At 39.2% G+C, this 26,658-nt stretch overlaps 2 protein-coding genes across 14 annotated transcripts in view; both read right to left on the reverse strand.

Annotated features, from left to right (window-relative positions):
• The window catches only part of DOCK3 (dedicator of cytokinesis 3), a 595,409-nt gene that overhangs the window by 154,565 nt on the left and 414,186 nt on the right, over positions 1-26,658 (reverse strand). The window lies entirely within an intron of this gene.
• LOC131508338 (large ribosomal subunit protein eL39-like) lies at positions 5,470-6,443 on the reverse strand. Its single transcript, XM_058723451.1, has 2 exons — positions 6,336-6,443; positions 5,470-5,716 (listed from the first exon to the last, which is right to left on the reverse strand). Exons 1-2 carry the CDS (start codon positions 6,441-6,443, stop codon positions 5,555-5,557), a joined length of 270 nt encoding a protein of 89 aa, XP_058579434.1. The 3' UTR covers positions 5,470-5,554.

Below are 26,658 nucleotides of genomic sequence, written 5' to 3' on the forward strand. Positions count from 1 at the left end.
ACAATCCCAGACTTTAGCCTCTACTAAAAAGCTGTAATCATCAAGACAGCATGGTATTGGCACAAAAACAGACACACAGACCAATGGAATAGAATAGAAACCCCAGAACTAGACCCACAAACGTATGGCCAACTCATCTTTGACAAAGCAGGAAAGAACATCCAGTGGAAAAAAGACAGTCTCTTTAACAACTGGTGCTGGGAGAACTGGACAGCAACATGCAGAAGGTTGAAACTAGACCACTTTCTCACACCATTCACAAAAATAAACTCAAAATGGATAAAGGACCTGAATGTGAGACAGGAAACCATCAAAACCTTAGAGGAGAAAGCAGGAAAAGACCTCTCTGACCTCAGCCGTAGCAATCTCTTACTCGGCACATCCCCAAAGGCAAGGGAATTAAAAGCAAAAGTGAATTACTGGGACCTTATGAAGATAAAAAGCTTCTGCACAGCAAAGGAAACAACCAACAAAACTAAAAGGCAACCAACGGAATGGGAAAAGATATTTGCAAATGACATATCAGACAAAGGGCTAGTATCCAAAATCTATTAAGAGCTCACCAAACTCCACACCTGAAAAACAAATAACCCAGTGAAGAAATGGGCAGAAAACATGAATAGACACTTCTCTAAAGAAGACATCCGGATGGCCAACAGGCACATGAAAAGATGCTCAACGTCACTCCTTATCAGGGAAATACAAATCAAAACCACACTCAGATATCACCTCACGCCAGTCAGAGTGGCTAAAATGAACAAATCAGGAGACTATAGATGCTGGAGAGGATGTGGAGAAACGGGAACCCTCTTGCACTGTTGGTGGGAATGCAAATTGGTGCAGCCGCTCTGGAAAACAGTGTGGAGGTTCCTCAGAAAATTAAAAATAGACCTACCCTATGACCCAGCAATAGCACTGCTAGGAATTTATCCAGGGATACAGGAGTACTGATGCATAGGGGCACTTGTACCCCAATGTTTATAGCAGCACTCTCAACAATAGCCAAATTATGGAAAGAGCCTAAATGTCCATCAACTGATGAATGGATAAAGAAATTGTGGTTTATATACACAATGGAATACTATGTGGCAATGAGAAAAAATGAAATATGGCGTTTTGTATCAACGTGGATGGAACTGGGGAGTGTGATGCTAAGTGAAATAAGCCATACAGAGAAAGACAGATACCATATGGTTTCACTCTTATGTGGATCCTGAGAAACGTAACAGAAACCCATGGGGGAGGGGAAGGGAAAAAAAAAAAAAAAAAGAGGTTAGAGTGGGAGAGAGCCAAAGCATAAGAGACTGTTAAAAACTGAGAACAAACTGAGGCTTGATGGGTGGTGGGAGGGAAGGGAGGGTGGTTGATGGGTATTGAGGAGGGCACCTTTTGGGATGAGCACTGGGTGTTGTATGGAAACCAATTTGACAGTAAATTTCATATGTTAAATAAATAAATAAATAAATAAACATAAAAAAAATAAAAATTCTAAATTTTTTTCAAGAAGTTTTTTTCTTTTTTTAAATGAAATTTATTGTCAAATTTGTTTCCATACAACACACAGTACTCATCCCAACAGGTGTCCTCCTCAATGCCCATCATCCACTTTCCCCTCCCTCCCAACCCCCATCAACCCTCAGTTTATTCTCAGTTTTTAAGAGTCTCTTATGATTTGGCTCCCTCCCTCTCTAACTTTTTTTTCCCCTTCCCCTCCCCCATGGTCTTCTGTTAAGTTTCTCAGGATCCACATAAGAGTGAAAACATATGGTATCTGTCTTTCTCTGTATGACTTATTTCACTTAGGATAACACTCTCCAGTTCCATCCATGCTGCGACAAAAGGCCAGATTTCATTCTTTCTCCTTGCCAAGTAGTATTCCATTGTGTATATAAACCACAATTTCTTTATCCATTCATCAGTTGATGGACATTTAGGCTCATGCCATAATTTGGCTACTGTTGAAAGTACTGCTATAAACATTGGGGTCCAAGTGCCCCTATGCATCAGCACTCCTGTATCCCTTGGGTAAATTCCTAGCAGTGCTATTCCTTGGTCATAGGACTGTAGAAAGCTTATGAAGGAAATTGAAGAAGGTATAAAGAAATGGAAAAACATTCCATGCTCATGGATTGGAAGAATAAATATTGTTAAAATGTCAATACTACCCAAAGCTATCTACACATTCAATGCAATCCCAATCACCACTGCAACAGCATTCTTCTCGAAGCTAGAACAAGCAATCCTAAAATTCATATGGAACCACAAAAGACCCCAAATAGCCAAAGTAATATTGAAGAAGACTAAAGCGGAAGACATCACAATCCCAGACTTTAACCTCTAGTACAAAGCTGTAATCATCAAGACAGCATGGTATTGACATAAAAACAGACGCGTAGACCAATGGAATAGAATAGAGACTCCAGAATTGGACCCACAAAAGTATGGCCACAACTAATCTTTGACAAAGCAGGAAACAATATCAAATGGAAAAAGGACAGTCTCTTTAACAAATGGTGCTGGGAGAGCTGGACAGCAACATGCAGAAGAATGAAACTAGACCACTTTCTTACACCATTAACAAAAATAAACTCAAAATGGATGAAGGACCTGAATGTGAGACAGGAAACCACCAAAACCCTAGAGGAAAAGGCAGGAAAATAACCTCTCTGACCTCAACCGCAGCAATTTCTTACTTGACACATCTTGAAAGGCAAGGGAATTAAAAGCAAAAATGAATGATTGGGACCTCATGAAGATAAAAAGCTTCTGGACTGTAAAGAAAACAATCATCAAAACTAAAAGGCAACTTATGGAATGGGAAAAGATATTTGCAAATGACATACCAGACAAAGGGCTAGTATCCAAAATCTATAAAGAACTCACCAAACTCCACACCTGAAAAGCAAATAATCCAGTGAAGAAATGGGCAGAAAACATGAATAGACACTTCTCTAAAGAAGACATCCAGATGGCCAACAGGCACATGAAAAGATGCTCAACGTCACTCCTCAGGGAAATAGAAATCAAAACCACACTCAGATATCACCTCACGCCAGTCAGAGTGGCTAAAATGAACAAATCAGGAGACTATAGATGCTGGCAAGGATGTGGAGAAACAGGAACCCTCTTGCACTGTTGGTGGGAATGCAAACTGGTGCAGCCGCTCTGGAAAACAGCATGGAGGTTCCTCAAAAAGAAGTTTAAAATATAGGAACAAATTTCACTGTAACTATGTCAAATTCTTTTTTTATTCTCCCTTAATGTGGGAAAATTAGTGATATTATTTTAAAAACATTATAGTAACATTGCTAACAAGGTATAGAGACAAAATTTCAACTTAAGTCTGGATTCTCCAAAGCCTGTACTCATTCCGATTGTCTTTCTTGATAATATTGAGCAAAATATTGAGCAAAAATAAACAAACCAGGGTGCTCAGGTGGCTTAGCTGGTTAAGTGTCCGACTCTTTTTTATTTTTAATGTTTACTTATTTTTGAATGAGAGAGACAGAGTGTGAGTGGGTGAAAGGCAGAGAGAGAGGGAGACAGAATCTGAAGCAGGCTGCAGGATCTGAGCTGTCAGCACATAGCCTGACACGGGTCTTGAACCCACGAACTGTGAGACTATGACCTGAGCTGAAGTTGGACGCTTAACCGACTGAGCCACCTAGGCGCCCCAAGTGTCTGACTCTTGATCTTGGCCCAGGTCATGATCTCAAGGTTTGTGAGATCGAGCCCCACATCCAGCTCTGCACTGATAGTGTGGAGCCTGCTTGGTATTCTCTTCTCTCTCCCTCTCTCTCTGTCCCTTCCCTGTGCGCACCTGTGTGTTCTCTCTTCCTCTCAAAATAATAAATTTGAAAAAAAAGAAGAAATAAACCAATTTGAAAATAGCTATGTCTCTAAGTCTCAACATACCTTGATTCATGTCAGATGGGCCTGCTTGCCTTTCCCTAAAAGTATTCTTTGCTCACTGCAACTTATCTCACCATTTCTCTCTGCTGCTCAATTCCTACCTATCTTTTGAGGCCCAGCTCAAACATGCGGTGGCATGAAGCCTTCTATGGCCCTATTAGTCAGAAGGGACCTGTTTCTCCCCTATTTAGGGCAGCAATTCTGACAGGCTAGCATTAGATCTGGTGTGTACATATGTGACACCTTCTCAGTGCAGAAGAGTTAACATAGCAAGGCTGAAACTGCTATCCTTAGAAAGGTATGCTCGCAAGGCTGGCCTTTGCTTCTTGAAGAGTTCCTAACAGTTAAGGGTGGCTCACTAGCCTAGACTGTTTTCGTGAGCAATACAGTTTATGCTGAACTTCTGCTTCCATTCTGGGAATTTTATACATGGTAAGGAGAGGGTGCCTATATGACAGCCACCTATAAACATTGGGTGCTGGGTCTCTAATGGGCTTCCTGGGGCCAAAACACTCAGATATTACTACATCTTCACTGCTGGAAGAGTGTGCTCTGTGTGATCACTCCATGTGAGGGAGAAAGCATAAACAGGCCTGCACATAGATTCCTCCAGGCTCTGCCTGTGTACTTCTCCCTTATGATCCAGCAGTGTATCCTTAGTATGTCACTGTAATAAATCTCAGCTATGAATACAGCTGTATGCTGAATCCCAAAAGTCCTCCTAATGAGTGACCACTAGGGATTATCCTAGGGATCTCTAACACATCTTTTAAGTCCAGTGTTCTTGTCTATAAAGTAGCAGGGACAGTAATTGCCTACATCTCTGCAACCCTCAAAGAATCAAGCATAGAGGCTTACAGTTCATAGAGACTTACTAAATAAAAATAAACTTTACCACTTAAAATCTTCTTGAATTCTAGTGACTTTGTGCTTATAAGGACAGAACAATTAAAATATCAAGGTAGCTGTGAGCAAAATGGGAAATAAAGGGGTAGTTCCCCCCCCAGAAGGCTCCAATCTGTACATACACAGCTTTTTCCTGCTTTAAAGGCTCTCAAGAGCTTCATAGCAATAAATGAATATTATAAGTGTGCTGCTGCCACCACAGGGCTCTGATGACATCTTAGCTTCATGGAATCTCTCTGCTGTCCTGTCACCCAGGCAAAGCTGATAGAGAATCCTGCTACTTGAGGTCCCAGGGAAGGCTGCCTGGCAGCCTAGCAAAAGCAGAGCCTCTGTAGTGGGAAGAATCTTTGCAGGGGAACTGACCTTTATTTGCCCTTACCATCTTTCACAAGCCCAACTAAAGCATATAAAGAACACAGATTTTTGGACTCGAGAGCAAAACTTAAACACGTACAATAAAGATGGTAATTGTGAATATTTACTGAGATTTACTATCTTCCAGGGCCTTGTTCTAGGCACTGTAATTAGGGAGACACTACTATTTTTTTTCAAACAAAAGGTCTCCCATATTTATTACTGAACCAAACTACTGGTGCAGAAGCATAGTAACAGAGAAAAATCATCTTCTAATAAAACATGTCCATTGTTCAAGTAGTGGTGATGTTTACATAGTATATGATATGAGCAAGTGGACTTCATGCAGCATAAATATGTGTACCACCTCATATGTGATTCCTTATAGACCCAGCTTGGTGGTTCTGCAATGTCTCCTCTTGGAGTTGTACCTGATTTTATTACCAGTTTTCATCCATATCCACTGGGGAATGTGATGATTCTGCTTTGGTTTCTTGGCCAGGAATCTCTTGATCCTGAAATTCTTGTGAGAAGATACAGCAAGGAACAGTCAACCACACATACTATGATGGTGCAGAAAAGGCAAGACACTACTATTTTATAGTTGAGGAAATGAAAGCACAGAGGAGTTAAGTAGTCTTAGCTTATTTGGCAGCAATAACCATGATAAAGTAGGTAGGGTCTGCTCTGTCAGGAGTGAGTTCAGAGAGTTTAAGACAAGGGCAAGGACAAACCTTAGAGGTTAAGCTCGGGAATCCTGATGAGTCCTGACTTATAGGGATGAGGCTGGAGCATCTCAGGAAGAACTGGGATTAGGAATGAACCATGGGTAGGTTGAATTATCCTCAGGGGAAGCAGGATAAAGCCACAGACTGGTCATGGCTGACCACACCCTGGTCAGAAATAGAATGTGCAGCCAGAGCAGACAGGTGGAATGAGGTGGATGCCAAAGCATGGGTACTAAGATAGCACAGGGACCATTCCCAGAGTGGGCTGTTTAGGCCTTAAAGGGGAGTCTTCAGAACTTGGGATCAGACAGCTTTCACAAGCTCCGTGTACCTTCAGAAGCAGGATGTAAAGGGGATATGCATATTGTCTGTGTGCACATGCGATCTTCTGAGAATAGAGTACCAAAGGTTCTGTACTCCTTCTCCCTGGCTTACTTCTGCGTCTTCATTCATCCATACATCTTGTAAGCCCAGGTTAGATGCCAGGATGCTCTTCTGGGCAGTGGGACGCTGCCTGCAAGATGATTCCTCCATTTCCTCCATAGCCACATTTCTTTTGCTTTTAGCCTACACAAATGCCTTTAACTAATTAGGATAAACTAAGCTAACTGTTATTCTGAAGCTATCCATAGGGTACTCAGCCTTATCAGTTTAAGCCTAAATATATAACCCACAAATTTCTTAATGGAAGTAAAAAGATGTTTCAGTGCAAAAATTCAAGGCAAACCAAAAAGTAAAACAACTTACATTTCAGGGTTTCTGAAGCAGATAAATGTTTTATTTTGATCTCAGTAAGTTTTTTTTCCTCAGCTTTTCTCTTAAACCTAGGCTCCTGATGTGCTTCCGGTGATATGACATTCTGGCATCAAGAATCTGTACCTCAGGGGATTGCTGATAGAGAAATCTGTCTATTGTTTTTAGAAGGTACAGTGAGTAGTCACCAAGTACAGACCCCTTGGCTGCTGGAATCCATGACGATGACCATTAGGTCTCCTTAAAAGTTTCTTATTTCTATCTTATGGTTATCCTGAAATCTGCTTGGCTATTCTCTTATGAATCCCTGTGGCAGTATGGTGTAATGGAAATAAAGTAGGGGGCAGACCAGGACTTGAATCCTGGACTGGATACTAGCAAAGTGTTCACATTTAGAGTGGATGTAGGGACTGAATTAGGTGACACTATAAAGCTCCTGGCATAGGGCTTGACACATCACATGCACTCAAGGAGTGTTCACTCCTGTCCCTTTCTATCCCTCCTTTCCCACAGAGACTGATCCAAACATTAATATTTCTCCCTAAGCCTCATTAGAAAATAAAAATCACTGGATATGGTTGTCTTCAAAATTTATCAGAGCCTAATCCAACTTATTTGTGATTCCAGGCATTTCCATCCCTTCTCCCCAGTCCCTGTGGGACCATGCCCCATCACACTATCTCTTCTATCTTCATGTTCCCTTCTAAAAGTCCCCTCAGCTCTGCTACTCTTTTCTACCAAACTTCTTCCTCATCCCTGCCTCTACGTTTCTGCACTGACCATTCACTCCTCAATTGTGAGTTAGTTTCTTCTTATCCAATAGTTAAAACACATCATTTAATGATAGCACCACAACCCAAAACCTCTGGGATGCAGCAAAGGTGGTCATAAGAGGAAAGTATTTGGCAATCCCGGCCTTCCTAAAGAAGGAAGAAAGATCTCAGATACACAACCTAACCTTACACCTTAAGGAGCTGGAAAAAGAACACCAAATAAAACCCAAAACCAGCAGAAGACAGGAAATAATAAAGATTAGAGCAGAAATTAATGCTATTGAAACCAAAAAAAACCAGTAAAACAGATCAATGAAACCAGGAGATGGTTCTTTGAAAGAATTAACAAAATTGATAAACCACTAGCCAGTCTGATCAAGAAGAAAAAGGAAAGGTCCCAAATCAGTAAAATCAAGAATGAAAGAGGAGAAATCACAACCAACACAACAGAAATAAAAACAATAATAAGAGAATATTATGAGCAATTATATGCCAACAAAATGGGCAATCTGGAAGAAATGGACAAATTTGTAGAAACATATACACTACCAAAACTGAAACAGGAAGAAATAGAAAATTTGAACAGACCCATAACCAGTAAGGAAATCGAATTAGTAATAAAAAATCTGCCAAAAAACAAGAGTCCAGGGTGAGATGGGTGTCCAGGGGAATTCTACCAAACATTTAAGGAAGAGTTAACACCTATTCTCTTGAAGCTGTTCCAAAAAATAGAAATGGAAGGAAAACTTCCAAACTCTTTCTATGAAGCCAGCATTACCCTGATTCCAAAACCAGACAGAGACCCCACTAAAAAGGAGACCTACAGACCAATTTCCCTGATGAACATGGATGCAAAAATCCTCAACAAGATATTAGCCAACTGGATCCAACAGTACATTAAAAAAATTATTCACCACGACCAAGTGGGATTTATATCTGGGATTCAGCCTGGTTCAATATCCACAAAACAATTAACGTGATTCATCACATCAATAAAAGAAAGGACAAGAACCATATGATCTCAATAGATGCAGAGAAAGCATCTGACAAAATACAGCATCATTTCTTGATAAAAACCCTCAAGAAAGTAGGGATAGAAGGATCATACCTCGAGATCATAAAAGCCATATATGTGCAACCCAATGCTAATATCATCCTCAATGGGGAAAAACTGAGAGCTTTCCCCCTAAGGTCAGGACTGAGACAGGGATGTCCACTCTCACCACTGTTATTCAACTAAGTATTGGAAGCCTTAGCCTCTGCAATCAGACAACACAAAGAAATAAAAGGCATCTAAATAGGCCAGGAGCAGGTTAAACTTTCACTCTTCTCAGATGACATGATACTCTATATGGAAAACCCAAAAGATTCCACCAAAAAAACTGCTAGAACTGATTCATGAATTCAGCAAAGTTGCAGGATATAAAATCAATGCACAGAAATCGGTTGCATTCCTATACACCAACAATGAAGCGACAGAAAGAGAAATCAAGGAATCGATCCCATTTACAGTTGCACAAAAATCCATAAAATACCTAGGAATAAATCTAACCAAAGAGGTGAAAAATCTATACACTGAAAACTTTAGAAAGCTGATGAAAGAAATTGAAGACGACACAAAGAAATGGAAAAAGATTCCATGCTCCTGGATAGGAAGAACAAATATTGTTAAAATGTCGATACTACCCAAAGCAATCTACATATTCAACACAATCCCTAACAAAATAACACCAGCATTCTTCACAGAGCTAGAACAAACAATCCTAAAATTTGTATGGAACCAGAAAAGACCCCAAATAGCCAAAGCAATCTTGAAAAAGAAAACCAAAGCAGGAGGCATCACAATCCCAGACTTCAAGCTATACTACAAAGCTGTAATCATCAAGACAGTATGGAACTGGCACAAGGACAGACATTCAGATCAATGGAACAGAATAGAGAACCCAGAAATGGACCCACAAACGTATGGCCAACTCATCTTTGACAAAGCAGGAAAGACTATCCAATGGAATAAAGACAGTCTCTTCAGCAGGTGGTGCTGGGAACACTGGACAGCGACATGCAGAAGAATGAACCTGGCCCACTTTCTTACACCATACACAAAAATAAACTCAAAATGGATGAAAGACCTCAATGTAAGACAGGAAGCCGTCAAAATCCTCGAGGAGAAAGCAGGCAAAAACCTCTTTGATCTTGCCTGCAGCAATTTCTTACTCAACACGTCTCCGGAGGCAAGGGAAACAAAAGCAAAAATGAAGTACTGGGACCTCATCAAAACAAAAAGCTTCTGCACAGTGAAGGAAACAATCAGCAAAACTAAAAGGCAACCGACAGAATGGGAAAAGACATTTGCAAAGGACATATCAGATAAAGGGTTAGTATCCAAAATCTACAAAGAACTTATCAAACTCAACACCCAAAAAACACATAATCCAGTGAAGAAATGTGCACAAGACATGAATAAACACTTCTTCAGAGAAGACATCCAGATGGCCAACCGACACATGAAAAAATGCTCAACATCACTCATCATCAGGGAAATAGAAATCAAAACCACAATGAGATACTACCTGACACCTGTCAGAATGGCTAACATTAACAACTCAGGCAACAACAGATGTTGGTGAGGATGTGGAGAAAGAGGATCTCTTTTGCAATGTTGGTGGGAATGCAAGCTGGTGCAGCCACTCTGGAAAACAGTATGGAGGTTCCTCAAAAAACTAAAAATAGAACTACCCGACGACCCAGAAATTGCACTACTAGGCATTTATCCATGGGATACATGAGTGCTGTTTCGAAGGGACACATGCATCCCCATGTTTATAGCAGCACTATCAACAATAGCCAAAGTAGGGAAAGAGCCCAAATGTCCATCAATGGATGAATGAATAAAGAAGATGTGGTATATATATACAACGGGGTATTACTCAGCAATCAAAAAGAATGAAATCTTGCCATTTGCAACTACGTGGATGGAACTGGAGGGTATTATGCTAAGTGAAATTAGTCAGAGAAAGACAAAAATCATATGACTTCACTCATATGAGGACTTTAAGAGACAAAACAGATGAACATAAGGGAAGGGAAACAAAAATAATATGAAAACAGGGAGGGGGACAAAACAAAAGAGACTCATAAATATGGAGAACAAACTGAGGGTTGCTGGAGGGATTATGGGAGGGCAGATGGGCTAAATGGGTAAGGGGCATTAAGGAATCTACTGAAATCATTGCTTCACTATATACTAACTAATTTGGATGTAAATTTTAAAAAATAAAAAATAAAGTTAAATAAAAAAAAAAAAACACCACATCATTTAAAACCTCCCTAGATGATCTTCGAATTCAATGGTTGTCATTGTGTCCCAATGTGATTTTTCTATCCACTGACTCCCAACCCTGCTCTTTGGTCATAAATTCCCACTTTTCCTTGATGTAATCGTAGTTGAGCCAATCTCTCTCCTCTACAACAAAATCCTATTGCGGTGATCCTTAAACCCATCACAATATCCTGAAGAAAGTCTGCCTTACTGTCTTTAACGAATGTGTCAGTCATTTTTTTTTTTTTCCCTTTAACAAAGACCTTAGTGGTGATCAATGGATATCCCAACCTGGGCCCTGAAATCTCTGGCACTTTCTACTGGCTTTCTACTGGCTCTAAAGATTGTGATCTGCAGTAGCTGTATTTGAGAAGACTACAGCAGCTATTTAAATGATCTGTTGGACCAGGATGGAACAGTGGATCCTGTGAGAACCGTCTTCCATTGACTAGCAACTGGTGGGAATGAGCAGTCCAAGGTGTGCAGCCAAGTACATGCTGGGATAGGAGTGGGAGTGGCTAACCTGCCTGAATCACTCTACCTGTAGCTTTGGCCTTGAGGCAGGAGTAGAAATGGGGCAAAGGAGAGAATGCCTTTATTTGAATTAATCTAGATTCTACACAAAGTCATTTTTGCAACTGTAGACTTGATGCTGGAAGTCCATCTTCAGAGTTTAAAACAAGTCATTAGTTCATTTAATAAATGTTACCAGTTCACTGCAGGCTCTGTAACATTTTTGTTTGCACATATAATCCTCTAAAAAAGAAGTGAGGGAGGAATTAGCATCTGTATATCGACTTTTATATTTACCCATATATTTACCATTTCCAGTGCTCTTCAATCATTCCTGAAAATCTGGGTTTCCCTCTAATTCTTTCTTTGAGCCTGGAGAACCAGTTAGCTGCAGTTAGCATATTTTGATATACAATTCTACTGGTGACATATTCTCTTACTATTCTTTTATTTGAAAATATCTTCATTTCATCTTTATTCTTGAAAGATATTTTTCACCAGATATATAATTCTGTGTGTGGCCTTCAACACTTTTTTATTTTTTAATTTATTTTTATTATTGTATTTTTTAATAAAATTGTCAAATTGGTTTCCATACAACACTCAGTGTTCATCCCAGCAGGTGCCCTCATCAATACCCATCACCCACCCTCCTCTCCCTCCATCCCCCATCAACCCTCAGTTTGTTCTCAGTTTTTAAGAGTCTCTTATGTTTTGCCTCCCTCCCTCTCTAATCTCTTTTTTTTTCTTCCCTCCCCCATGGTCTTCTGTTAAGTTTCTCAGGATCCACATAGGAGTGAAAACATATGGTATCTGTCTTTCTCTGTATGACTTATTTCACTTAGCATAACACTCTCCAGTTCCATCCATGTTGTGACAAAAGGCCATATTTCATTCTTTCTCATTGCCAAGTAATATTCCATTGTATATATAAACCACAATTCCTTTATCCATTCATCATTTGATGGACATTTAGGCTCTTTCCATAATTTGGCTATTGTTGACAGTGTTGCTATAAACACTGGGGTCCAAGTGCCCCTATGCATCAGCACTCCTGTATCCCTTGGGTAAATTCCTAGCAGTGCTATTGCTGAGTCATAGGGTAGGTCTATTTTTAACTTTTTGAGGAACCTCCATGCTGTTTTCCAGAGCGGATGCACCAGTTTGCATTCCCACCACTAGTGCAAGAGGGTTCCCATTTCTCCACATCCTTGCCAGCATCTATAGTCTCCTGATTTGTTCATTTTAGCCACTCTGACTGGCGTGAGGTGATATCTGAGTGTGGTTTTGATTTGTATTTCCCTGAGGAGGAGTGACGTTGAGCATCTTTCATGTGCCTGTTGGTCATCCGGATGTCTTCTTTAGAGAAGTGTCTATTCATGTTTTCTGCCCATTTATTCATTGGATTATTTGCTTTTCGGGTGTGGAGTTTGGTGAGTTCTTTATAGAATTTAGATACTAGCCCTTTGCCCGATATGTCATTTGCAAATATCTTTTCCCATTTCGTTGGTTGCCTTTTAGTTTTGTTGACTGTTTCCTTTGCAGTGCTGAAGCTTTTTATCTTCATGAGATCCCAATCATTCATTTTTGCTTTTAATTCCCTTGCCTTTCGAGATGTGTCAAGTAAGAAATTGCTGCGGCTGAGGTCAGAAAAGTTTTTTCCTGCTTTTTCCTCTAGGGTTTTGGTGGTTTCCTGTCTCACATTCAGGTCCTTCATCCATTTTGAGTTTATTTTTGTGAACGGTGTAAGAAAGTGGTCTAGTTTCATTCTTCTGCATGTTGCTGTCCAGCTCTCCCAGCACCATTTGTTAAAGAGACTTTTTTCCATTGGATATTCTTTCCTGCTTTGTCAAAGATTAGTTGGCCATACTTTGGTGGGTCTAATTCTGGGGTTTCTATTCTATTCCATTGGTCTACGCGTCTGTTTTTGTGTCAATACCATGCTGTCTTGATGATTACAGCTTTGTAGTAGAGGTTGAAGTCTGGGATTTTTTTTTTTTTTTTTTTTTTGAAGTCTGGGATTTTGATGCCTACTGCTTTGGTCTTCTTCAAAATTACTTTGGCTATTCAGGGTCTTTTGTGGTTCCAAACAAATTTTAGGATTGCTTGTTCTAGCTTCGAGAAGAATGCTGGTGCAATTTTTATTGGGATTGCATTGAATTTATAGATAGCTTTGGGTAGTATTGACATTTTAACAATATTTATTCTTCCAATCCATGAGCATGGAATGTTTTTCCATTTCTTTATATCTTCTTCCATTTCCTTCATAAGCTTTCTATAGTTTCCAGCAGACAGATCTTTTACATCTTTGGTTAGGTTTATTCCTAGGTATTTTATGCTTCTTGGTGCAATTGTGAATGGGATCAGTTTCTTTATTTGTCTGTTGCTTCATTGTTAGTGTATAAGAATGCAACTGATTTCTGTACATTGATTTTGTATCCTGCGACTTTGCTGAACTCATGTATCAGTTCTAGCAGACTTCTGGTAGAGTCTATCAGGTTTTCCATGTATAATATCATTTCATCTGCAAAAGTGAAAGCTTGACTTCATCTTTGCCATTTTTGATGCCTTTAATTTCCTTTTGTTGTCTAATTGCTGATGCTAGCACTTCCAACACTATGTTAAACAACAGCGGTGAGAGTGGACATCCCTGTCGTGTTCCTGATCTCAGGGAGAAAGCTCTCAGTTTTTCCCCGTTGAGGATGATGTTAGCTGTGGGCTTTTCATAAATGGCTTTTATGATGTTTAAGTATGTTCCTTCTATCCCGACTTTCTCGAGGGTTTTTATTAAGAAACGATGCTGAACTTTGTCAAATGCTTTTTCTGCATCGATTGCCAGGATCATACGGTTCTTACCTTTTCTTTTATTAATGTGATGTATCACATTGATTGATTTGCGAATGTTGAACCAGCCCTGCAGCCCAGGAATGAATCCCATTTGATCATGGTGTATAATTCTTTTTATATGCTGTTGAATTAGACTTGCTAGTATCTTATTGAGAGTTTTGCATCCATATTCATCAGGGATATTGGCCTGCAGTTCTCTTTTTTTGCTGGATCTCTGGTTTAGGAATCAAAGTAATGCTGGCTTCTTAGAATGAGTCTGGAAGTTTTCCTTCCCTTTCTATTTTTTGGAATAGCTTGAAAAGGATAGGTATTATCTCTGCTTTAAATGTCTGGTAGAATTCCCCAGGGAAGCCATCTGGTCCTGGACTCTTATTTGTTGGGAGATTTTTGATAACTGATTCAATTTCTTCACTGGTTATGGGTCTGTTCAAGTTTTCTATTTCTTCCTGTTTGAGGTTTGGAAGAGTGTGGGTGTTTAGGAATTTATGCATTTCTTCCAGGTTGTCCAGTTTGTTGGCATATAATTTTTCATAGTATTCCCTGATAATTGTTTGTGTCTCTGAGGGATTGGTTGTAATAATTCCATTTCATTCATGATTTTATCCTTTTGGGTCCTCTCCCTCTTCTTTTTAAGAAGCCTGGCTAGAGGTTTATCAATTTTGTTTATTTTTTCAAAAAACCAACTCTTGGTTTCGTTGATCTGCTCTACAGTTTTTTTAGATTCTATATTGTTTATTTCTACTCTGACCTTTATTATTTCTCTTCTTCTGCTGGGTTTGGGGTGTCTTTGCTGTTCTGCTTCTATTTTCTTTAGGTGTGCTGTTAGATTTTGTATTTGGGATTTTTCTTGTTTCTTGAGATAGGCCTGGATTGCAATGTATTTTCCTCTCAGGACTGCCTTCGCTTCATCCCAAAGCATTTGGATTGCTGTATTTTCATTTTCGTTTGTTTCCATATATTTTTAAATTTCTTCTCTAATTGCCTGGTTGACCTATTCATTCTTTAGTATGGTGTTCTTTAACCTCCATGCTTTTGGAGGTTTTCCAGACTTTTTCCTGTGGGTGATTTCAAGTTTCATAGCATTGTGGTCTGAAAGTATGCATGGTATGATCTCAATTCTTGTATACTTATGAAGGGCTGATTTGTGACCCAGTATCTGATCTATCTTGGAGAATGTTGCATGTGCACTGGAGAAGAAAGTATATTCTGTTGCTTTGGGATGCAGCGTTCTAGATAATATCTGTCAAGTCCATCTGATCCAATGTATCATTGTTTCTTTATTTGTTTCTTTATTGATCCTGTGTCTAGATGATCTATCCATTTCTGTAAGTGGAGTGTTAAATTCCCTTGCAATTACCACATTCTTATCAATAAGGTTGGTTATATTTGTGATTGTTTTATATATTTGGGGGCTCCCATATTTGGCACATAGACATTTATAATTGTTAACTCTTCCTGATGGATAGACCCTGTAATTATTATATAATGCCCTTCTTCATCTCTTGTTACAGCCTTTAATTTAAAGTCTAGTTTGTCTGATATAAGTATGGCTACTTCAGCTTTCTTTTGACTTCCAGTAGCATGATAGATAGTTCTCCATCCCCTCACTTTCAATCTGAAGGTGTCCTCAGGTCTAAAATGAGTCTCTTGTAGACAGCAAATAGATGGGTCTTGTTTTTCTATCCATTCTGATACCCTATGTCTTTTGGTTGGAGCATTTAGTCCATTTACATTCAGTGTTATTATAGAAAGATTGGGTTTAGAGTCATTGTGATGTCTATAGGTTTCATGCTTGTAGTGATGTCTCTGGTACTTTGTGGTCCTTGCAACATTTCACTCACAGAATCCCCCTTAGGATCTCTCATAAGGCTGGTTTAGTGGTGATGAAATCCTTCAGTGTTTGTTTGTTTGTTTGTTTGTTTGGGAAGACCTTTATCTCTCCTTGTATTCTAAATGACAGACTTGCTGGATAAAGGATTCTCAGCCACATATTTTTTCTGTTCATCACATTGAAGATTTCCTGCCATTCCTTTATGGCCTGCCAAGTTTCAGTAGATAGGTCTGTGACTAGTCTTATTGGTCTCCCTTTATATGTTAGAGCGTGTTTATCCCTAGCTGCTTTCAGATTTTTCTCTTTATCCTTGTATTTTGCCAGTTTCACACTGATATGTTGTGCGGAAGATCAATTCAAGTTATGTCTGAAGGGAGTTCTCTGTGCCTCTTGGATTTCAATGCCTTTTTCCTTCCCCAGATCAGGGAAGTTCTCAGGTATGATTTGTTCAAGTACACCTTCAGCGCCTTGCTCTCTCTCTTCCTCCTCTGGAATCCCTATTATACGGATATTGTTGTGTTTCATTGCATCACTTAGTTCTCTAATTCTCCCCACATACTCCTGGATTTTTTAAATCTTTTTCTCAGCTTCCTCTTTTTGCATAATTTTATCTTCCAATTCACCTATTCTCTCCTCTGCCTCCTCAACCCGAGCTGTGGTCACCTCCATTTTATTTTGCAACTCATTTATAGCATTTTTTAGCTCCTCATGACCATTTCTTAGTCCCTTGATCTCTGTAGCAATAGATTCTCTGCTGTCCTCTATACCTTTTTCAAGCCCAGCGATGAATTTTATGACTATTATTTTAAATTCATGTTCCGTTATATTGCTTAAATCATTTTTGACCAATTCGTTAGCTGTCGGTACTTCCTAGAGTTTCTTTGGAGGAGAATTCTTCCATTTCATCATTTTGGATAGTCCCTGGAGCGGTGTGGAACTGCAGGGCACTTCCCTTGTGCTGTCTGGAGTAACTTGTGTTGATGGGCGGGGCCACAGACCGGAGGTCTGCCCCAAGCCCACCACTGGGGCCACAGTCAGACTGGTGTGTACCTTATCTTCCCCTCTCCCAGGGGCAGGACTTACTGTGGAGTGGTGTGGCCCATCTGGGCTACTTGCACACTTCCAGGCTTGTGGTAGTGCTTCTATGGGATTGGTGTATTAGCCGGGGTGGATCTGCAAGGTCCACAGGGGCGGGAGGGGCAGGCTTAGCTCACTTTGTTGTTGGTGGTCCCCTGCAGGAGGGGCCCTGTAGCACCGGGAGGGAGGCAGGCAGACCTGTTGGAGGGATGGATCCAAAGAAGCACAGCGTTGGGTGTTTTCACGGTGCCAGCAAGTTCGGTGACAGAAACTGGTTCCCTTTGGGATTTTGGCTGGGGGATGGGTGAGGGAGATGGCGCTGACCAGTGCCTTTGTTCCCTGCTGAGCTGAGCTCTGTCTTCTGGGGCTCAACAACTCTCCCTCCCGGTGTCCTCTTGCCCTCCCGCTCTCTGAGCAGAGCTGTTGACTTATAACATTCCAGATGTTAAGTCCTGCTGGCTGTCAGAACTCACGCAGTCCGGCCCCTCTGCTTTTGCAAACCAGACTCTGGGGCTCTGCCTTGCCGGGCGGGCTGCCCCTCCACTGCCCCAGCTCCCTCCTGCCAGTCCCTATAGCACGCACCACCTCTCCGCCCTTCCTACCCTCTTCCGTGGGCCACTTGTCTATGCTTGGCTCAGGAGAGTCCGTTCTGCTAGTCTTCTGGTGGTTTTCTGGGTTATTTAGGCAGATGTGGGTGGAATCTAAGTGATCAGTAGGATGCGGTAAGCCCAGTGTCCTCCTATGCTGCCATCTTCTCTCATCACTTCCAAGTTCTTTCCTTCAACACTGTAAAGATGTTTTCTACTGTCTTCTGGTCGCTATAGTTTCTGATAAAAAGCCCATGATCACTTGAATTGTTGTTACCCTGTATGCAATGTGTCATTTTTACTAGCTGCTTTTAAGATCTTCCTTTGTATTGGTTTTAAGTAGTTAGACAATGATGTGTCATATTTATCCTGTTTTGTGTTTAATGGGTTTCTTGAATCTGTAAATTTATGTCTTTCGCAAAATTTGTTGAAGTTATTTGCCTTACTTCTTCAAATGTTTTTTGGACCCATTCTTCTTCCTGTCTCCTTATGAAATTCCAGTATGAGTCTTTTTTGAAATTGTCACCATAAGGTTTTGTTGTTTATTTTGCTTTTTTTTCAATATTTTTTTCTCTTTAGACTGGATAATTCATATTGGTCTTTATATTCACTGATTCTCATCTCATGGTTCAATTAACCTCATCCAGAGATATTTTCATCTCATCTCATGGTTCAATTAACCTCATCCAGATGTACTTTTTTTATCAGATATTCTTAATATAGATATATTTTTCAGTTCTAAAATCTCCATTTGGTTATTTTTTTAAAATTTGAATTCAAGTTAGTTAACATACAGTGTAGTATTGGTTTCAGGAGAATTTACTTACATGTAACACCCAGTGCTCATCCCGACAAGTGCCCTCCTAAATGCACATCAACCATTTAGCCCTCTCCCCCACCCAACTCCCTCCAGAAACCCTCAGTTTGTTCTCTAAGAGTCTTATGGTTTGCCTCCCTCTCTGTTTTTATCTTGTTTTTCCTTCCCTTCCGCTATGTTCATCTGTTGTGTTTCTTAAATTCCACATATGAGTGAAATCTTAGGGTATTTATCTTTCTCTGACTTGTTTCACTTAGCATAATACACTCTAGTTCCATCCCATCCACGTTGTCGCAAATGCAAGATTTCATTCTTCTTGATTGTGGAGTAATATTCCATTACGTATGTATATATGCATGTATGTGTGTTTACACACACACCACATCTTCTTTATCCATTCATCAGTTGGTAGACATTTGGGTTCTTTCCACAATTTGGCTGCTATAAACATTGGGGTGCACGTGTACCTTCGACTCAGTATTGTATCCTTTGGATAAGTCTCTAGTTGTGCAATTTCTGGGCCATAGGATAGTTCTATTTTTAATTTTTTGAGGCACCTCTATACTGTTTTCCAGAGTGGCTGCACCTGTTTGCATTCCCACCAACAGTGCAAAAGGGTTCCCCTTTCTCTGCATCCTCGCCAGCATCTGTTGTTTCCTGAGTTGCTTATTTTAGCCATTTTGACAGGTGTAAGGTGGTATCTCAGTGTGGTTTTGATTTGTATTTCCCTGATGATGAGTGATGTCAAGCAACTTTTCATGTGTATGTTAGTCATCTGGATGTCTTCTTTGGAAAAGTGTCTACTCATGTCTTCTGTCAATTTCTTCACTGGATTATTTGGTTTCTGGGTGTTGAATTTGCTAAGTTCTTTATAGATTTTGGATACTAACCCTTTATCCAATATGTCATTTGCAAATATCTTCTACCATTGTGTAGGTTGCCTTTTAGTTTTGTTGATTGCTTCCTTCACTGTGCAGAAGCTTTTTTATCTTGATGAGGTCCCAATAGTTCATTTTGTCTTTGCTTCCCTTGCCTCTGGAGATATGTCTAGTAAGAAGTTGCTCTGGCTGAGGTCAAAGAGGTTGCTGCTTATTTTCTCCTCTAGGATTTGATGGTTTCCTGTCTTACATTTAAGTCTTTCATCCATTTTGAATTTTTTTTTTGTGCATGGTGCAGCAAAGTGATCCAGTTTCATTCTTCTGGATGTCACTGTCCAGTTTTTGCAGGACCATTTGTTGAAGAGACTTTTTCCATTGGCTGTTCTTTCCTGCTTTGTCGAAGATTAGTTGGCCATACATTTGTGGGTCCGTTTCCATTTGGTTATTTAAAGAAATATTTTGTATTTTTCTGTTGAGAGTTTTACTATTTATTCACTCATTGAACATGTTATAAGAGCTGCTTTAAAAGCTTTGTCTGACAATCCCAACACCTTAGTTCTCTCATGATCGGCTTCTGTTGGTTGCCTTTTTGTCTGAGAATAGGTTACATTTTTGTGGTTCTTTGGATATAACATAATTTTGGGCTGTATCTTGGACATTATAATTGTTATGCTGTGACACTGGATTCTTTTTTTTTTTTGTCTTTTTTTTTAATGTTTATTTATTTATTTATTTATTTATTTATTTTTTTAATATATGAAATTTACTGTCAAATTGGTTTCCATACAACATGACACTGGATTCTTTTATAGTCTTCTTAAGAGGTTTAGTTAGTATTTTTGTTTTAATAGGAATTAACTTGTTTAGGCTTAATCTTTAATGTTTCTCCTGTGACTGATGGCAGGTCAAATCTCAATTTTCTTTTAGCCTTAGTTGCTAGCTTCTTCGAGTTTGCCTTGCCTATTTGTGTTTCAGGATCACCCGCTGACACGGGCAGTGTCCATATATAGAATTTGGGATTCTCCATCTCCTCCCCTCTCCTCCTCAAGACTCCCTGCACTGGTCATGCTTGCCCCAGGCTCCATGTGTTAGTTCCTCAGGCTAAAAATGTGGAGGCTTTCTACTGGAGTTTTAGCTACCCTACAATGTTCTGAGACTACAACTCAGACCAGACCACAAAAAAGGAAATTCACCCTGTGTTGGTCCCTTCCTTCAAGTTTTTACTCCCCTCCAGTATCTGCCTGCTTCTGTTCATTTCGCAGAACCTTAAGGTGATTGTTTTTTGTTTTTCAGCCAGTGTTAACAGGGGTTAGCCTGATAGGAGCTAGCCTGATAGGGGCACACTCTACCATGCCAGAAATGAAACCAGCACATCTGTACCTTTAAAAGACAGCCCAAATCCAAGCCACCCTTGTTTCTCATCTGGATTATGGCAAAGGCCTCCCATCTAGTTTACTTATCCTTAAATGACCAAGGGTGAGAAGGCTGATTATAATTCCATCCCTTGGCTCCACCTTATTAGTTTGGAGTCATTTTGAGATCCAATGATGAGAGGATGGTAGACAAGAGATCTTTTCTCTGGAAGATGGCCCCATAGTATATTCACCTTCTCTGGAATGGCTTATCCTGACTTTATTCAAGATAGCAAAATCCCCCTTATAGTTTAGTTTTTCTATTCAATAAGACTTCTCTCTCCAAATATACTATACACTTTACTTATTTGTTGTATTTATGGACTGATTCTCACTACCAGAATGTGAGCTTCAGGAGAGCAGCAATTTTTATGTGTTCTATTTACAGCCATCTCTAGAGCCTGTAACAGTGGAGGCACATAGTTAAGTGCAACATAAACACCCGATTCATAAATAAATTACTATACCAATCTACTATAATTTCTATTTTTACACCCCTTAATTCTCCAGATGCCACTCCAGCCAAAGTTTTTTTTGAACTTATATCAGAAGCATTAGTCATTCTATTCTAGTACGTACTGTGCATTATGGTCTAGACAAAAGGCAAATTCCTTGTAAACAAAAATCTTCTTCAGGAACCTGACCATTTCTTTTAATGTTTTAATCTAAACTCTATAGGACACTGTATCAGTCAGGTGAGCATCTGGCTCTTGATTTCAGCTCAGGTTATGATTTCATGGTTTGTGGGATCTGAACCCCACATCAGGTTCTGTGCCGACAGCATGGAACCTACTTGGGGTTCTCTCCCACTCTCTTTGTCCCTCCCCTCTCTACTTTCTCTCTCTCAAAAATAAATAAACATTAAAAAAGTTTTCTCAAGGGGCGCCTGGGTGGCTCAGTCAGTTAAGCATCCAACTTCGGTTCAGGTCATGATCTCACAGCTTGTGTGTTTGAGCCCCACATCGGGCTCTGTGCTGACAGCTCAGAGCCTGGAGCCTGCTTTGGATTCTGTGTCACCCTCTCTCTCTCTGCCCCTCCCCAGCTTGTGCATGCATGTGTGCTCGCTCTTTCTCTCTCTCAAAAATAAGTAAACTTTAAAAAAATTAAAAAAAAAGTTTTCTCTAGTCTGACATCAAGAGTCAGAGCATAATAACTATTGGCATACACAAGAGGCCAACTTCTGATCTTATTCTCAGATGAAAAGAGACACAGGTTAAATCATAGATAATGGTATATACCTAAAGTGAAAGTTTCACTTTGACTACCTCTTAGCAGATTTTTACTCTAATGTTTGTGAACAAGACCTGTGCCTTGGGCATATATATGAAAAGCATTATATGAAAGTATGTTGGATTGGCTTGGCCACTGGAATGAAATATATTTAGGTTTAAACTATATTTGCATTCATTCTATATTTTCAGTTTTGCATTATATAAGAATATATTAATGAAAAAGCTTATAAGACAATAGGATTATAAGAAGTTTCACTTAAGTATCTGTGTGTTGGTTTCTCCATCCATAGATCACAGACCCATGGATGATCACAGACAGAGACTGAGCTAATTTTTAATTTCTCTAGACCTCTGTAATTTCCAAGGAAGATATGCATATTGACAATGACAGACTAGAGAGCAGAGTAGAAAAGGAAGGCGATGCTGACAGTCACTTGAGCCAGGGTGGTAGTTCCTTTTATTCCTATGGGGACTCACAGGAAATCCTTGGGGGCAGTGTTGGGTAGTGAGCTGGAGGCTATATTCCAGAGCAAGTTAAGGCAGGCTAGACCATACCATGGGGTCCTGAGTGGAAGGATCAAGACTGAACTGCAGGCCCCTCATCGGCTGCCTAAGCTCCTGCCAATATGCTCCAGTTGCATTGTAAGACATGAACTTTTTGGCAGGGGGAAGCAAAACTGTTTGATTTAATAAACAAAATTCTCACATATCATTTTAAAGGAAAATTCCTTTCAAGGACACCTGAGATTTTCACAGAGGCAAATTATCTCATTTGGGTAGAATGCTGGACTCTCAAGGAGAGTTCTGTACTTCAACTACAGAAACAGCTGATTTTCAAGAAAAAGTTAATTCTACGCAAGGGTATTTTGAATGCTCAATAAACTCCAGAAGAATAAGAAATGAAGTATTTTAGCTTACTCTGCACAGCAGCCATGAAAAGATAGCTAACATAAGTGTTTTCATGTGATAATCAAGAAAGATAAAGTTTTTGAGGGAAACTTTGTGTTCTCAAGGCCTCGCAGAAAAACCTGGCAAAGAGAAGGCTCCTCGGAGAAAGCCAGTTGAGTGATGAAATCAATCATTTGTACCCTGATACTTTAAAGCACTTTGCTAAATTGGTAAAGAGTCAGCAAGAGAACTAGGCATATTAACAGACACACCAGAGGTACACAGAAAATAAGTTGGTTACACAATACTTTTTGTATGAATATGAAAATTCACATAATAGAAAGAACAAGTGAATCCACACAGAACAAATACAAAGTATAACACAAATTCTATTCTAAAAGAAAATTATTTGTACTATTTTGAGGAAGTAATTATGTGGTAATTATTAAATAGATTAATATAATGGTTAACAATCTTCTTTAAGTTTATTTACTTATTTTAAGAGAGAGAGAGAGAGAGAGAGAGAAAGCATGCATGCGCAGGGAGGAGGCAGAGGGAGAGAGTGAGAATCCCAAGCACACTCCTCACTATCTCAGAGTCTGATGCAGGGCTCAATCTCACAAACCTTAAGATCATGACCTGAGCCGAAATCAAGAGTCAGATGTTTAACCGACTGAGCCACCTAGGCACCCCAATGGTTAACAATCTTAGTAGATGTGTATACAGAAAAAATAATTTTTTAACAAAGGTAATGCCTTCGCTATAGAAGGGGAATCTATGATATTAAGGAAAAAATACAAAGGACATTTTAAATTCTGGCTGTTTATAGGCTTTGTTCTTCTATTACCTCATTATCACTCCAAAGCAAAGTAGATGTTTGTTACACACTGACATCAGAAGCTGGCTACTTGAAGGGGAGAAGTATAAATGAAACATTCTGGTCTATTTATCTACTCACCCAGAAAAGCCAATATTTTTTATAGTTTGTTATAAGACTATTGCCAGCTACTTTAAGAAAGTATCACTACCAAAACTTTAAATATCAGTCAGTTCAAGAATTCTTAGAAATTTTAGTCTTTTAAAAAATTACTGAAGATTGTATTATGCATTATATGCATATAGCATATATAGGTTTTCCCCACAAATACAGGTCATACTATACCTACGATTGTAAACTTGCTGTTTTCACTGGACAATATTTGTGTGTGTTTTTTTTAATATATAGAATGCGTTTATGTAGAAGCAATCCCTGCTGTAGGTAGATTGATTCTAAGATGGTCCTCCAAATTTCTCCCTCAATCCTGGGGTTGCAAATCCCTGTGACTGTAAATATAGTGGCTTTTACTCCCATGATTAGGTTATATTATATGATACAATTGAACGTAAGATAGGGAGATTATCTGGGTATGACCCAGTACCATGAATCTTTTATTTATTTATTTTTGTGTGTGTGTCTTCTATAAAAATAATTGTTTTGTATATATATGTATATATATATACATATATATATACATACATATATGTATGTATATATATGTACACACACATATATATACACATATGTATACATATTTATATATATACAAAATTTATTGTCAAATTGGTTTCCATACAACACCCAGTGCTCATCCCAACAGGTGCCCTCCTTAGTGCCCATCACCCACTTTTCCCCTCCCTCCCATCCCCCATCAACCCTCAGTTTGTTCTCAGTATTTAAGAGTCTCATGGTTTGCCTCCTTCCCTCTCTGTAACTTTCTTTTCCCCTCTTCCCCTCCCCCCCTGGTCTTCTGTTAAGTTTCTCAGGATCCACATATGAGTGAAAACATATGGTACCTGTCTTTCTCTGCCTGACTTATTTCACTTAGCATAATACTCTCCAGTTCCATCCACATTGCTACAAATGGCCAGATTTCATTCTTTCTCATTGCCAAATAGTATTCCATTGTATATATATCTTCTTTATCCATTCGTCAGTTGATGGACATTTAGGCTCTTTCCATAATTTGGCTATTGTTGAAAGTGCTGCTATAAACATTGGGGTCCAAGTGCCCCTATGCATCAGCACTCCTGTATCCTTTGGGTAAATTCCTAGCAGTGCTATTGCTGGGTTATAGGGTAGTCCTATTTTTAATTTTTTGAGGAACCTCCACACTGTTTTCCAGAGTAGCTGCACCAATTTGCATTCCCGCCAACAGTGCAAGAGGGTTCCCATTTCTCTGACCATTAATCTTTTAAAAGTACAGAATTCTCCAACTAGTTGCAGAAAAGGAAGTCGGAGGTTCAAAGCATGGGAAGGATTCACTGCACTGCTGCTAACCTAAAGATGAAGGAGGCTACATAGCAAGGAAAGCAGGTGATCTTTTGCTGCTAAGAGCAGCTCCTTGATGAAAGCCAGCAAGGAAATGGGAACCTCAATCCTACAACTCTAAGGAAGTGAATCCTGCCAACAACCAATGACCTTGGAAGCATATTTCCCCTAGAGATTTCAGACTAGATCATAGCCCAGTTGACACTTTGACTTCAGCTTTGTGATACCCTGAGCAGAGAACCCAGCCATGTTATGGCAGACTTCTAACTTACATCATTGTGAACTAAAAAATGGGTCTTTTTGAATTTATAATTTGTTGAAATTTGTTATGCAACAATTGAAACCTAATTCAGTTCCCCTCTCACTTCTTTTCACTTCTGTCTTTTCAAAGGTTATACTATTATATACTTAGTTATCTTTTGACTTATGGACATTTAGACTGCTTTAAGATATTTGCTACTATAAAGATAACATTCTTACACATATGAACACAAGTTTATTGGTATCAAGTTGTTCACAGTATGTCTATGTAATTTTAAAAATGTGTTCTATGACTCCAAAAGCACAAGCAACAAAAGAAAAAAATTGATGAAGTGGACCTCATCAAACCAAAAACTGCTGTGCATCAAAGGACATTATCAAGGAAGTGAAAAGACAACCTACAGAATGGGAGAAAAAATTTGCAAATCATATATCTGATGAAGGTCTAATATCCAGGAAATTTATAAAGAACTCATAACTTAACAAAAAGACAAACAGCAATCTTGAAAAAGAAAAACAGAATTGGAGGTATCACAATTCTAGACTTCAAGTTATATTACAAAGCTGTAGTAACCACAACAGTATGGTATTGGTACATAAACAGACACATGGATCAATGGACTAGAATACAGAGACCAGAAATAAATTTACACTTATATGGTCAATTAATCTATGACAAAGAAGGCAAGAATGTGCATTGGGAAAAAGACAGTTTCTTCAACAAAAGGTGTGAGGAAAGCTGGACACATGCAAAAGAATGAAATTGGAGCACTTTCTTACACCATACACAAAAATAAACCCTAAATTGATTAAGGACCTAAATGTGATACCTGAAACCATAAAAATCTTACAAAAGAGCCCAACCAGTGATTTCTCTGACATTAGCCATAACAACATCTTTCTAGATATGTCTCTTAAGTCAAGGAAAACAAAAGCAAAAATAAACTATTGGGATTTCATCAAAATAAAAAGCTTCTACAAAGCAAAGGAAATGACCAACAAAACTAAAAGGCAATGTATTGAATGGGAGAAGATATTTGCAAATTACATATCTGACAAAGGGTTAGTATTCAAAATATATAAAGAACTTATACAGTCCAACACCCAAAGAACAAAGAATCCAATTAAAAAATGGGCAGAAAACATGAACAGACACCTCTCTGAAGAAGACACAGAGCTGACTAACAGACACATGAAAAGATGCTCAACATCACTTATCATCAAGGAAATGCAAATCAAACATACAATGAGATATCACCTCA

Source organism: Neofelis nebulosa, chromosome 4 (genome assembly GCF_028018385.1).
Source record: "Neofelis nebulosa isolate mNeoNeb1 chromosome 4, mNeoNeb1.pri, whole genome shotgun sequence".
NCBI classification, from domain to species: Eukaryota; Metazoa; Chordata; class Mammalia; order Carnivora; family Felidae; genus Neofelis; species Neofelis nebulosa.

What these genes read in the sequence shown, in the direction of transcription:
- LOC131508338 (XM_058723451.1), bottom strand. Translation starts at nt 6,443, where the DNA reads ATGGAGGAAATGGAGGAATCATCTTGCAGGCAGCGTCCCACTGCCCAG. An exon ending in GGATGAATGAAGACGCAGAA is followed by an intron (nt 5,717 to 6,335) that starts GTAAGCCAGGGA and finishes GGTTGACTGTTC; the next exon opens with CTTGCTGTATCTTCTCACAA.